The sequence below is a fragment of the Alternaria triticimaculans genome, assembly GCF_023758025.1.
Source record: "Alternaria triticimaculans strain BMP 0046 chromosome Unknown scaffold_10, whole genome shotgun sequence".
Classification (NCBI taxonomy): Eukaryota; Fungi; Ascomycota; class Dothideomycetes; order Pleosporales; family Pleosporaceae; genus Alternaria; species Alternaria triticimaculans.
Window position 1 is genome coordinate 321,779 of NW_026055967.1, and position 13,794 is coordinate 335,572.

The window sequence follows — 13,794 nt, forward strand, 5'->3', positions numbered from 1 at the left end:
TTTCAGATAGTAGTCTCTACTTGATCAATATGACTTCAAAATTTCCTTCCATTCTAGTTGCCAGCAGCCAACCTCCAGCAGATGTTGATCAAAGCCGCCGTGGCAGTAACATGTGCAGCAGTCCTCGGCAAAGCCACGTTGCTCAGGTAAGACGGGTAATGCACAAGTAACTTGGCGATAACATGGTATCCCAGCAGATTCACAATCTGCGCATCTCGAGGCGCAAGGACCTGCGCCAGCGCGGCAGCAAGGGCGAAGCCTGCAAGCATGTTCACGTTAGCAATCTTTACTGACAGGGGGCACTGCGAGAAATTTCGACTTACCAGGGAAGTTCTCCATAAGCGCATAATGCGCACTCCTAAGCCTCAGTGGCAGTCCATCGAGCTTGTGAATATGCTTCCTCGAATGTTCCAGATCAAGACCTTCTTCCCGTCCCATGGCTTGTCCTGCTGCGGAGAGCGCACCCGATGCGCCGAAGGTCCAGAATATGTATAGAGCTGAGAGGGCGGGGATTGCGCGTCCGGAAGTTATCGCCGTTGTCTGGTGATTGCCATTAGTGTGATATCAGGGTAAAAGAATAGAAGACGTACGGTAACTCCTGGGATCAACTTGATGAGCGCGTGAACCAGCGACTGAGTGACGCTGTTCGGTTTCGTGAGGAAGGAGCTATTCGACCCAGTCAGTTCCAGTCCGGTTCGACGAATGGCTTCGAGAGCCAGAGGAGACGTACGTAAGAGGTATGGCAGCGAGATACATGGGCGCAAAAGCCGCAATCATCGCACCCGAAGGATTAGCACTACTCATCCATTAGCAATCCATCGCATCCTAACTTCACAGCAACAAAAACTCACATTCCATTCTCAGCAGCCACCCGCTCAGCCTGATCCTTCTTCTCCGCCGCAACACGCTTCACCTGTTCTTTCTTCTCGTCGGCCATATTCTCGGGTTTATGTTCGTACATGAAATTCCGTGAGTACTGTTCGGGAGTGGTAGACAATTCAAGCACGCACGTCAGAAAGTCCCAGACCCACCTTGACTATATAGGCCTGCCAGGCTGCCAAACAATGCCCATTGTCGTTTCTAGACTGGGGCCTATCGATGACGTGGGGCGCACGCAGCAGGGGGAGCAAAAGAGGTGGTGGAGCGGAACTATATCCCTGGTTTGCGATTGGCTGGCGTGACTGCCACAACCGGATGACCCGCATGTCCGTGGTTCGGAAATGGGAGTAGCCGCCGTGGTTCTGCGGGGTCAATCGGGCGTTCGTGCAGGGTATTTGGAAGCATTGAAGTTGATAGGCGCTGTGTAATATGAGGTTTGCTGCTTTCGTTATCCAGATGCAGTATCCAGACAGGTTATGTGAATGGAATATATCTGCTGTATGACCCTATCGCTTACCCTTCTCGGAATCACATGTGACAACCCTCTCGGGAACTAATATAACAAAAAAGCAAACTCCATAAGGTTACACGCGAAATCTAGACCACGTACAACGTTCAAACACGCGCAAAAGCAAACACGCCTACGGACCATCTACACCCCATACCCAACCGCCAACCTGACATCCTCTCTCTCGGCTCTCAACTCCCCTCCATCATCATACTCCCCATTCCGCCGATGCTTCATCACCATCTTCCTCGCTCTCACAACAAGATGCTCAAGCACCGCATCCTCCAACTCATCCTCAAAAGGATTGACATCACGCACCAGCATGATGAGTTGCGCGCGGGTTATGCTACGTGAGCGCGAAGCATCGTTTGGGGTCAGCGACCAGCTTTCTGTTACGAGATCCCAGGTTCCGGCCCAGAGGTCGGTGACTAGGGTGTCGATTGCGAGGGTGGGGTTGAGAGTGGGTGTGGGTCGGGTTAAGAGAGTATGCGAGGTGGCTGATGAAGATGGGGATGGTGATGGAGAGGGTGAGCGGCGACGGCGGTGGAAAGAGCGAGGTGGTGCTGTGACGGATTCAACGGTAGAAAAGGCTGCTGACGACGGTCGTGATGATGAGCGCGAAGACAAAGGCGTTCTACGGCGGCGAGGGCGATGCCCCTTTTCCTGTCTTGTTGGCTGTCGTCCGCGTACATCTTCTTCTGTCTCGTCCTCATTTTCTTCGCTCTCCTCATCGTCATCCTCTTCCTCACCATCTCCATCGCTTTCCGCGTCATCATCAACCCCCCGATTATACAACACAGCCCTACAACTCGGACAAGTCCCACTCGCCGCACTTCCAGATCCCAACCACTGCAGCAGACACGTCTCGCCAAACACACACTGACATTCCGGATGTGCAGTGATCTGAACGACTTGGTGGCGGTCGGTGCAGCGCTGGCGACAGATGGAGCAGATGACTTCTTGCAGGGTGGTGGGAGTGTGTATGTGGTGTCTTATGAAGAGGGTGCGGGACGTTGAGTCGGGGTGGTAAGGCATGTTGTGTGGGTGGCGTTTCTTTGGTTGGATGATGTTTTCGGTGTCTTGCTGGTGTCAGTGTATCTTTACGTGTGAGCTAATAGTAAGGTAGATATATCTCTTTTGGTCGTAGTCGGTCTGAGACTATCGATGCGTAAAGACATGTGTCTGAGCATGTCTTACTATGTCTTGCATGACGACAAGCGACTACAGCAGCGTAATGATCTAGAGTGCTAAGACATGCGCTCGTACCAGAATAGTCTTACAAGCTACCGATCTCGGTCTCAGAAGACAGGTTCTTAAATGAGAGTAATACACTTCCAAGTCTTGATACCCCAGCACCGGCCTGTTCAAGAATAGATATTATGCCATTGTATGCTATTAAGTCGTAATTTCGTCGCTTTCATGCATAGACAATACCTATACAAAATGCTCCAGACATTAATGGAAAAAGACCAAATTCTCTGACCAAGACAGATACAAGAAGTATAGCAACTCCAGTCCCGCACACAGTGCGAGTAGTCGAGAGGGACGCTGATGATGTAAATGAAGAATGACAAAAAGGAAAAGGACCTGAAAAGAAGAAAGGGGAAGAGGGACAAGATATCCAGCGAACGCCTTTCCCGCACACTCCATGTGCTATGCAACATGTTCCCAGGCTGATGATGCGACAACGCCCAATACTCTCATCGTCTAAAGCAAGCTTTTCAACATCTCCCAAACATATCATCAATCTTCTAGTCAAAAGATCTCGTGGCCCAACCCTCCAAACCCATCATCCCCAACCTTGACCTTCTTGCCCTTGCTCTCCATCTCACGCGGTATACTAGGCACGTCAGGTACATCCCTACCATCAGGCACAACACGCACAGGCTCTTCGCTCTTCAGATTACTCCTCGAGAAGCGCTTGGTGAGCCTCGAGCTAGACCGTCTGCCAGGGCTCTTCTTGCTCGCGGTGCTCTTGACGCGTTTTATACTGCGCTCAGTGCGCTCCGACACTTCGGCTTCAGAGGCGGATGCAGCGGAGAGCATGTCGATGTCGCCTTCGGAGTCGGTGGGTATGGGCTTGTACTCGCCGTCCGAGTCGTGGATGGTGGCTTTGCGCTTCTTTACGATCTTGCCGATGCTGGCGGGGGGCTCAACTTCGACGGGGGTTGTGTTTCGTGACGGGTCTTCGTTTTCGCTCGGGGTGACGTCGGGGGTGGGTGGTGCGAAGCCGGGGATGCGTGGGACGGGCGGTATGTCGTTGTAGAGGACGGTCTGGAGCTCCTTCTTCGCAGATGCGAGCTTGTACTCGAGGTCAGAGACGCGCTTCGTGAGCTTCTTCTGCTTGTGCAGGTCTTTCTTGCTGGGGGTGTGGCGGAGGGTTGGTGTTCGCGGTGTGCGGATTGGGGTCGCTGCCTCGGCCATAGCTGCGGTCAAGCCAAGCTGCATCTTCTCAGCCGCAACAGGCTGGGATGGTGTACCAAACTGCCGCGACCTCATAGCGGGTCGTACAAAGACCTTTGGTTGAGGGAGAAGACCCAGGTCCTTCGCCTCATGGTAGGCGATTTCGGCATCCCTCTTGCGCTGGTCGAGCAATTGCTGGTGCTGGTCCTTCTCCCGCTCCGCGTCTGCGTTCCCAGCTTTGCGCTTGCCCAGAACACTGCCGAACATGGAAGCGAACGCGCGCTGGAGGCGGGCATATGTCGTCTCTGTCGGCGCGGTTGCCGATGCCTGGACGCTTGTGCTAAAGCTGGATTCCGTAGGGGTCCCGCTGCCAGAAGCTGCCCTCGAAGAAGCCGACTTGACCAGGCGGGGCATGCGGTTCGCAGAGCTCTTTCTCGACGTCGGCGGCTTCGCGTTCTCCTCGTTGAACTGCTCGATCAGCTCTTCGATGCCGATGTCTTTCCATAGCTCGTCCGGCGGCGGTCGTATGCTGCCGTTGGTGTTTGTGTGTTCCTTGAAGCGCGATGCGCGCGGCTGTGTCGACTCATCGGCGGCGTCGTCGCTCATGGCCAAAGCCGTTGCGCGTGTAATGGGCATCCGTCGGGGTGCTCGCGGCGCTAAGATACAGTAAGGTGGTGGAGACAAGAGAGCGCGCCTCGAGGAAGCGGCGAGGCGGCAACAAGGCGGAGAAGGGTCGAGGGTGTATAGCGGAGGAGCCTGAGTGTTTGTTTTGTGCAGAAATTAGTCGACAAGTTGCATCGCTGGTTGCAGCGTCGGACACGACAATTACTGGCTGCGGCTTCCGAGGTGAGGAGGACCCTGTCAATGCGTGACTTGGCACCCACTCATTGCTCGCTAGGTACTCTCCACCACGGCCCGTGACACGTTGTCTACTATCGTTCACCGCTTGCAATTTTCATCCCTTCACCAGCACATCAGCCGGGAAATCTCCACAGTGGTCGGATGAACATGTTCAGTTTGTAGTATTACCGCTACTGTACACTCAATCGACCGATCTATGTGTAGTTCCATGGTACCATGACTCGCACAGGGTGCCTGAGTACCCGCGCGCTAGGAAAGCAACCATGCAATCACTGTCTAGGTATCCTCGTACGGCCGCCAGACGCCAAACATGCAGTTCCGCTCTCTACAACTTCGCCTTGGCCTTCGACTCCTCGGCCAGTGCCTCTTCGTAGCAGTCGTCCAGCTCCTTCCTGAAAGCCTTGACGGTTTGCGGGCGCTTCAACTTCAATCTGCGTAGTGTTAGTGAGATGTCTATGTAGTATGTCAAGTCAAACTTACGTTGGGGTCAAAAGTTGATTTTCGATGGTCCAAGGATCAACAAACAACCGCACAGCCCTAACGCGCTCGTAGCTGTTGAACTTGTTCTTTCGTCCCACCTTTTCCAGCTCCTTAAGTACTGCCTGCTCGACCTTCTTGTTCTTGCAGACCTCCTTCAACTTAGCTATATCACCTTCTGGGATCTTCTCACCGAGCACCTTGGATGCGAATTGTGGGAAGATGTCGGGCGCGACACCAAAGATGGCCACGAGGAAGGATTGATGCGAGTCGCCATGAACGTAGCCAGAAGCGAGGTAGCTGCAGTTTGCAAGGTACACATTCTCGATCCGCTCGGGGGAGATGTACTCTCCCTGTGCGAGCTTGAGGACGTTCTTCCTGCGATCGATGATCTTGAAGCGACCAAGTTCGTCGACGGAGCAGATGTCACCAGTGTGGAACCAACCATCGGCGTCAATCGCCTTGGCAGTCTCCTCCTCGTTGCGGAAGTACTCCTTGAACTGCGATGCAGAGCGGATCAGCAGCTCACCACGAGGGTGCGGCTTATCGGTGGACATGTACTCCATGTCAGGGACGTCGAGCAGAGCGCACTCTGTGTTCGGTCCAACACCACCGCAGTTGCCAGCGGAGAAGTCGCCCTCGTGCTGGACGAGTGCAACGGCGTAAGTCTCGGTAAGACCGTATCCTTGTGTGAAGTTGGTTCCGAAGACGATGCGGAGGAATTGATGCAGACTGGGATCAATGGGCGCAGAGCCACTAACAAGTACCTTTGCGCGATCCAGTCCAAGACCAGCAGAAACCTTCTTAGCCCAGATGCGGTCGTAGAGCATGTGCTTGTTGGTAGGGTTTTGCTTGTCGTTGAGAGCCGCCAGCTTGGTCGATACGACGTGTCGGGATAGTGCTCCCTTGACGCCAGTGGCTTGGACGGTTGCTTCCTTGATCTTAGCTCCGAAGCGGTTGTACAGCCTGGGTACACCAGAGAAGATGGTCGGTCGCAGCATCTGCAAGTCATCTACTAGCTCTGCAATGTTTCCATGGAAGTAACCAATAGCAGCACCAGTTGCCAGCCCACTGTGTTCTCCCAGCCGCTGGTAAATATGTGCCAGGGGCAAGAAAGAGCAGATGACCTCATTAGGACTGCTACCCATGATGACCATGGATGTGCATGTTCCGGCATGCGCGTTCCTGTGAGACAGAACGACGCCCTTGGGGTTTCCCGTGGTGCCAGATGTGTAGTTGATAGTGACGATGTCCTCAGGTGTAGGAGGGTTCATCGGGATCGGTTGCCTCTCGCCCAAAGCTTCCACATCCTTGATGTAGTGGATTGTCACACCTTGTTCGCTCGCAAGCGAGTTCAGGATGTCGCCCTTGGACTCTCCGGGAAGCTCGCCAGCGGAAAGCGGGTCGAGGACCACGATGATCTTTAGCGAAGGCAATCGAGGTTTCAGCTTCAACAGCGCAGTAACGTGGTTCACTCCAGCAACCACGCAAGACAGCTCAGAGTGGTTGATGATGTATTCGGTCGTGTCTGGACCTAGCGTGTCGTAGATGGAAACGGTGTAGAGTCCTTGCGACATGCACGCCAGATCCGTAATCTGCCATTCCGGCCTGTTCTGACACCACAGTCCAATACCGTACTTTGGCGCGGTAACGCCAGCTTGCTTGTGCAGATGTACCAGGCCGGCGCCGAAGTTCGTTCTCCGCTTGGCGACTGTCTCGTAGTCTTCCCAAACGTAGGGACCGAAGGTCTTGGTGGCGGTGTCGTAGGGGCGGTGGCCGAGGCACTTGTTCTTGGGCCATTTGGCGACCGAGTTCTCGAATGCCTCGTGGGGTGTCCTGATCTCAGGGACTAGGTGATCTAGTAGAGGCTTGTCCGTAAATCTCCAATGCCTGTAGATGGCGCTCCTTCCCTCTGCCTCTGAGCCTGGCAACGCCACGCTGTATGGCTGTCCTTTCGCCGGAGGGCCGTGGAGCTCCTCCGCGCGGTCCAGCTGAGGGTCTATAGATCCAAACATCTTTGCGTATGTGTGTGTGTTCGGCTAGGTCGGTTTCGAGTGGTCGCTCTTTCCGGTTTGGTCGAGGACGGCTTCGTGTAACGTGTAAAGGTGATACCAGCGAGGTGATGACAGACAGTCTACTCAATGTTAAACGTCAGCAGAGCTCTTGGTAAACACGCCGCGCATGGGCGAGGTCGGCGTGTCCGGGACAGCCCCAAGCTTCTAGCTTCCAGCTGCGACATGGCAGATGACCTCACATACCTATAGCTTTACGCCAGGAATCCCGCTTTCTCCTCAGCTATAGCGAACAGTAAAGAGAAGATGCAACACGTCTTGAGAAAGTGCAACGCGCTCAAACTCAGCAGTGGAAGATGGGAATCAGGCGCAACGAACCCTAAAGGCAAGGGTCGTAATCATACGGGACTAAGCCAGAAACTCCACAATTTCCCATGGCGGCGCAAAACGTGCCTCGGCAAAGTCGTCATGTCGCGCGCCCGTCCAATTGCGACCAAGATGAAAACTGGAGCCAAGTTCCTGCACCGAAAGCTACCGGTCAGGTGCGCTGGATGCAGCTGAAACCCCGATGTCTGGGCATCCCGCTCTTCTCCAGAATCCGGAGCAGGCACCTTTTGGCATGTGTTTGCGGGGGAACGAGATGAGGCGCCGCCCTGCCTTGGGTGTACCGCTGAGCGAGAGTGCTGGCGCATATGGGATGACGAGAGCATTTGCATGCGCAGATGCGTCATGTGCTAGATATCTGGCTTTCACATGTTGTCGAGATCAGATCCTGGGGTAACCATCCTTGCTTCGCGACCACGTAGACGGCTCCATGCTGATTGGTCAGCGGATCTCGGTACTAGAGCCCACCGGTAGGGAAGATGCCTCGGCTTGAGATGCTGCGTGTGCGCGGCCAGGGGTTAGAAGAGACATGTAACGACTTCGTACGAGGACACCACGGAGTGAGTTCACGCTGCGCAAGAGATAAAAGTAGTGTAAGTATCGAGCGTCCAGACTATCAGCTACGACATGCTGGGGCTACCATTAGGTATTCATCTCATTACAATCTCGGTATCGCTATTCGCGTTTCTAGAGCAACAACCTCAGTACCACGTTCCTATGTAGCTCCCGACAGGGACGCAGAGGGCTCACCGCCACCTGTTTTTGTTGCATTCTCAGGTTGACCCTTCTCAGCTGGCGCCGTTGCCGACTTTTTGAAAGACTGCTCAAAGTCGGCAATGATGTCGTCGATGTGTTCTGTGCCAACCGAAATGCGAATGAGATCCTGTAACCTGTCAGCATGTAATCACTTTGGCTGGTTAAGCAATGTTCGCTTACCTCAGTAACACCTGAGTTGATCTTCTCCTCGTCACTCAGCTGCTCGTGCGTCGTCGTCCAAGGATGGATAGCCAGCGTCTTGGAGTCGCCAACGTTCGCTACGTTGGAGATGAGCTTGAAGTTGTCTACGACCTGGCTGCCTGCTGCACCACCTCCTGTTACGCCAAATGATAACACACCTCCGAACCCACGCGGCAGGTACTTCTTCGCTAGCTCATGTGATTGATGGCTCTCGAGACCTGGATACGATACCCAGCTCACGTTCTTGTTGCTCTCAAGCCACTTCGCCAATTTAAGTGCATTATATGCGTGTCGCTCGCATCGTAGAGAAAGAGTTTCGACACCAAGGATGAGCTGTTGGGCGGCAAAGGGGTTCAGCGCTGCGCCTAGGTCTCGCAGGATCTCAACGCGCGCTCGCATGATGAATGTAATGGCTCCAAAAGTCTCCCAGAACTTTAGCCCGTGGTAGCCGTCTGATGGCTCGACCATCTGCGGGAAGCGCTTGCCGTGCTTGCCCCAGTCGAACTTTCCGCTGTCGACGACGATACCACCAATCGTGGTTCCGTGGCCTGTCGTCTCGGTCAATATATGCCTTATTTTCAAGGACAAAGTGAGCGTTACCTCCGATCCACTTTGTCGCAGAGTGCACGACAATATCAGCGCCAAAGTCGATAGGCCTGCAGAAGTATCCCCCAGCACCAAACGTGTTGTCAACAATAACTGGAATACCAGCCTCATGCGCAATCGCTACGATCTTCTCAAAGTCGGGAACGTTGTACCTCGGGTTTCCGATACTCTCAAGCTTTGGGATATTAGCCAGCTTGTGAGCAATCATTGGCAAAAACTCACATATATCGCCTTGGTCTTCTCGTCGATCGCAGCCTTGAAGTCATCCGGCTTATCACCGTTGACGAACTTGGTCTGCACTCCTAGGCGCGGGAAGAAGACCTTGAGCTGGTTGTATGTGCCTCCGTACAAGTTCGAGGTTGCAATGATGTTGTCTCCGGCGTGCGCCAGAGCAGCTATGGCGATGAATTGGGCGGACTGACCAGACGCTACTCCTAGTGCTGCAACACCGCCTTCTAGTGCGGCGATACGTTTCTCGAGGACATCGACGGTGGGGTTCATTATGCGGCTGTAGATGTTGCCGAATTCCTTTAGTCCGAAGAGCCTTGCGCCATGAGCGCTGTCATTGAACGTGTAAGACTATTTGTATCAGCATGAGTGCCATTGGAGGCGCACTTCGTTCCACAACTCACACTGGTCGCGTAGATTGGTACGGCACGGGAGTTCGTCACTGAGTCTGGCTCATGGCCTGGAGATGTTGTATTAGTACATACACCTGAAGAGAAGCCGAAAAGCGCTCACCGGCGTGCAATTGCAGCGTCTCGAAGTTCTTGGATAGTTCCTCAGCCATGTTGCTTTTCAATCCAACAACTATACACAATGGCGATATGAATTGGTGTTAGAGTGCTAAATGTTCACGAGAACGTTTGGAGATGGAGGAGAGGAAGGCGAAAAGAGGGGAGAGCCAGAGGATCAATTGTGCCAAAAGTCGCGTCCGTCACGTCATTTTTGCCCACGCGGGTGTGGATCACACTTGTAACCAGAGCCCGCGGGCACTCCTTCGTAGCTTCCCACGGCGGGAAGTGTGCTTGAAGCCTGTCACGCTCGTACCATACCATCACGGGTTAGCTTTAGGTAAGCCGGTCTTCTTTGCGGCATAATGCGAAAAGCTTCAAGCTCTACGTTTCCTATTATGTGTAAAAGACAGTCACATTGTACTCGTCGGATGCATGGCGCGTGTTCTGGTAGGACGCTGGCAAATTGCGTGATTGTGTTGATCTGTATTGGGACGCGGGGTAGATGGAGGGGTACTCTTGAGGCGGACTAGATAACGCGAGATGTATCCGTTCCGTGGCATGGACTTAGAGCGCACCACCTGCATGTATTGCTCACGCAAAGGGACCAAAACTAAAGTTCAATAGCGCACTGTGTGCCATGATTGAGCTTACGGAATCTATGCAAATCACAAGCAGCCTCCCTTGTTGCATGCTCATGCGTATACTATCTCATCCGATTTTCCGGACGGCGACATGAAGCCGTTAAGGATAAAGCCACAGTTCCGTTAACTAATAGAAGGAAATGCCAGAGTTCTCAATTTGCTGAGCCGCGTGTTCTGTAGAGCACATTCAGACAAAGTACAAGGTAGGAATAATAGATTGAAAGGAAACAGAGGGCGTTTTGCCTTGATGTGGGGTATGTGGGTAGTATGTTTTGTGTAACAGTGAAAAGAAATGGTAGTGTGCAGCTTAATAGCTGACGTATATGTAATAAAGCATAGAAAGACAGGGCTTGGAGACGAGATAGGAGAGACTGCCGTGGCGAGATCGCACGTTCGTCGTACTCGGGGGTATAGATGATCAGGGCACATTAGATCCGTAACAGCACACATAACGCCGTACTCCTACAACAGATCCTTATGCAACGTACATGCTGGGGGCCGGTCTTATCAGAGCTACGCGACCGTCAGCAGAGAACAACTCAATGGCCGACTGCGGGTACATGACGTTGCCGTTGTGTCCCGTCCGCACGCCGGTAGCTCATGGCCGCTCGGTCCATTGGCTCCTCCATATCCGGAGAGTCGGCAGGATCGTAGCTGTACCCAGCACCAGAGGGTTGTGGCCTGCTGCCAGACACCATGCGTTCGTTCAAGTGGCGGGAGTCGAATGTGCTGGAGAAGGAACGTTTGTTGCTTGATCCAGCCGACATGGGCGGAAGACCCTGTGCCTGGGCGTTGAACTTGGGCAGCGCATAGTTCTGGCTGGACCCGTCAGAGTTGACCGACATGGTAGCTGAAAGGGTACCGGGCGGTGACTGGTAAGAAGGCGAGACGGGCTCCAGCTTTTCGGCGACGATGGGCCTCAAAGATGGCAGCGGCTGGTGGCTGGGAGTGTGCACAGCACTAGGTGTAGACGAAGCATAAGCCTGTGGTGAGGTGTGTAGGGGCTGCAGGGGTTGCAGAGGCTGGCTCATTTGCTGTGGTCGACTGTATTGATCCATGGAGCTGTAGGATTGCACTGCATGGCTGGGCGCGGAGTATTGCTGAGGCGACGATTGGGTCACAGACGAGCGTCGGTAGTCGACTGGCTGAGCGTACTCGGCGGGAACGTGTTCCTGACGAGAAGGAGGAACCTGGTCGTAGTGCGCCGGCTGCTGGTAGTTTGAGTAGTTGTATTGCTGGCTTGCGGGCATTGTGGGCTGAGGTTGCTGCTGGCTCGAGTAGCTGCTGTGTTGGGCGTGTTGAGCGTGCTGAGAATGTTGCGGGTGTTGCGAGTATGCAGTAGAATGCTGGGGAGGTTGCATCATGGAAGGCGTTTGGGGAGCGGAGTACTGCTGCGAGTATTGGTGTTGCTGGCTCGATGCATACGAAGGCATTTGCGTGTACGTGGGGTTCTGCGGCGGTGGCATCTGCTGCTGATAGCCATTGCTGGCAGGATAGCCATGTGCCATCTCCTCCATGCTCGGACGGCGGGGTGGTGCCAGCGACGGATTGCTGGCGTTGGAGACGGACCGCGGACGGTCATCGAGAGGGGCGTTTGGTGCCTGGCCATAGTTTTCAGGGGTCGCTGTTCCTCTCGCGCGGTCGTAGCCACCACCTTCCTCATCATACTCGTCCCATTCCTTGGACGACTTGTTCTCGCGGCGCCTCATCCTCACATCGCGACGGATGCGAACACGGCAGCCCTGCTCGGCAACCTGGCGACTTAGGGCTGTGCTCTCGGACAGACCAGGGAACTTCTTCGCAGAGAAGACGGTGAATGGCGATGATCTAACCTCAGCACGGTGGGAGACAAAGTGGTTGCCGTCGAAGATGACTTCTGGGTCACCAGGGTCCAGGTCCTTGACCTCGGCCAAGTTCTCGAACAGAGCGAAACTCAGGCGGTACTTGCCCTCGTGACGGACTGAAAGATCGGGAAAGATGAAGTAGCCGGCGGGCGTAGGGCGCTCGAGGTAGGCCATGCCCGCAACGGGGGTGCCGGTCAGGACAGGAAAGCTGGGGCCTGCCGAGGACTGGGTGCGTCCATGTGCGATGGCGCGCGCATTCTCGAGACTGGCATGGAGGAAGAAACTCGCATTGTAAGCGAAGGTGATGTCCTGGTCGTTCTCGTAGATGCGAAGCTCGACAATCGGGGGAGGGTCCACGGGGCGGCGATCGGCACTCGACTTTGCGCCGCTACCACATGCACGCGCGCGTTCGGGCTGCTGGATTACCTGCAGATTGTAGCGAATGGTGCGGCCATCCTTGGTGGTGCGGATGAATTGGCTCTTGTTTTCGTGGCTGACAGCAATGTTGGACATCATGAGTGCGATGTGTCTGGTCTGCAGCGAGTCAGCATGCGGAGTCGTCGTGGAGTCGGGGTGAGTCGACGCCAGGGACTGCCTCGCGGCACCCACCCAAAGGGAACACTTACATCAGCGACCACACAATGGGTACTTTGAACGAGCTAGAACAACAGCTACGCTGGAGTGAACCACGGTAGCAGACAGTCTGGAGTGGTCAGCACATGTGTTTGACAATGCCATTCCGACAGACTCGTGGGCGCCGCAGGGCCAACGCCGCATCGCTGGCTGACGCGTGCCCGAACTGTCGGCATCCCAAAGGCGCGGGCGGGACTCGCTGGGAAAACTTACCGATGGAGACGTGGAAAATCAACCAAAAATGATGCGCAAAGCAACAATTCGAGCAGAGGAGCAGTGCAGTGGGGGATGCGCAGAGATGGATGTCTTCGCGGTGCTGCGGTCGATGGCTGGGTGGTGCTGAGGGCCGGGTGCTGGGGGCCAGAAAGCAGATAGCAGAAAGCTTGGGAGACGCGACGGCGAGGCTGGCTAAGATGATGCCAAGTCAAGTGTGCTCAAAAGGAACCTCCGGGACAGATGGCAGAGCGAGAACAGCACCGGTCGTCGGGAGCCGCAATTGCAGTGAGGGTGCAAGAGTCGGCGATGGATATGTGAAGAATGGGGAGAGCTGAGGGCACGCGGCTATGAGAGGGGACGGCTGAGAGGCCCGCTGGGTCAGGCTCATCTGCACTGACACTTTAGCCGGACAAAGGCAGCTTAGTGTGCTGTGGCTATTGGTTTGAAGCCTCACCCGCCTGCAATCCATGAATGCTCCGCGGACGCCTCGCGCGCAGAAGCTGCAGTCCTAGTACCACCACGGCAAGGCGCAGTCGTCTTGCATCGTCGTGCATCGTCTTGCATCGCGAGAAGCTGGCGAGAACCATGGTAAGGAGCGCGTTGCTCTCCACACCTTCCTCTCTGCACGCCCGCCAT

At 54.7% G+C, this 13,794-nt stretch overlaps 5 protein-coding genes across 5 annotated transcripts; all 5 read right to left on the reverse strand.

Annotated features, from left to right (window-relative positions):
* Positions 1-53: 53 nt before the first annotated feature.
* J4E78_006993 (uncharacterized protein) lies at positions 54-961 on the reverse strand (the record flags this gene model as incomplete). The annotated part of the gene is made up of 5 exons (XM_049367603.1): positions 54-259; positions 324-540; positions 591-666; positions 731-796; positions 852-961. 5 exons carry the CDS (start codon positions 959-961, stop codon positions 54-56), a joined length of 675 nt encoding a protein of 224 aa, XP_049220573.1.
* A 2,181-nt stretch (positions 962-3,142) lies between these two features.
* J4E78_006994 (uncharacterized protein) lies at positions 3,143-4,426 on the reverse strand (the record flags this gene model as incomplete). The annotated part of the gene is made up of 1 exon (XM_049367604.1): positions 3,143-4,426. The coding sequence occupies one exon, from the start codon at positions 4,424-4,426 to the stop codon at positions 3,143-3,145; it is 1,284 nt and encodes a 427-aa protein (XP_049220574.1).
* Positions 4,427-4,976: 550 nt separating this feature from the next.
* Positions 4,977-7,143, reverse strand: J4E78_006995 (uncharacterized protein; the record flags this gene model as incomplete). Its single annotated transcript, XM_049367605.1, has 2 exons — positions 4,977-5,082; positions 5,132-7,143. The coding sequence occupies 2 exons, from the start codon at positions 7,141-7,143 to the stop codon at positions 4,977-4,979; spliced, it is 2,118 nt and encodes a 705-aa protein (XP_049220575.1).
* Positions 7,144-8,239: 1,096 nt separating this feature from the next.
* J4E78_006996 (uncharacterized protein) lies at positions 8,240-9,877 on the reverse strand (the record flags this gene model as incomplete). Its single annotated transcript, XM_049367606.1, has 6 exons — positions 8,240-8,407; positions 8,461-9,029; positions 9,082-9,262; positions 9,310-9,666; positions 9,720-9,775; positions 9,829-9,877. The coding sequence occupies 6 exons, from the start codon at positions 9,875-9,877 to the stop codon at positions 8,240-8,242; spliced, it is 1,380 nt and encodes a 459-aa protein (XP_049220576.1).
* A 1,127-nt stretch (positions 9,878-11,004) lies between these two features.
* On the reverse strand, positions 11,005-12,822 carry VEL1 (velum formation- protein; the record flags this gene model as incomplete). Its single annotated transcript, XM_049367607.1, has 1 exon — positions 11,005-12,822. One exon carries the CDS (start codon positions 12,820-12,822, stop codon positions 11,005-11,007), a length of 1,818 nt encoding a protein of 605 aa, XP_049220577.1.
* Between the last annotated feature and the right edge of the window lie 972 nt (positions 12,823-13,794).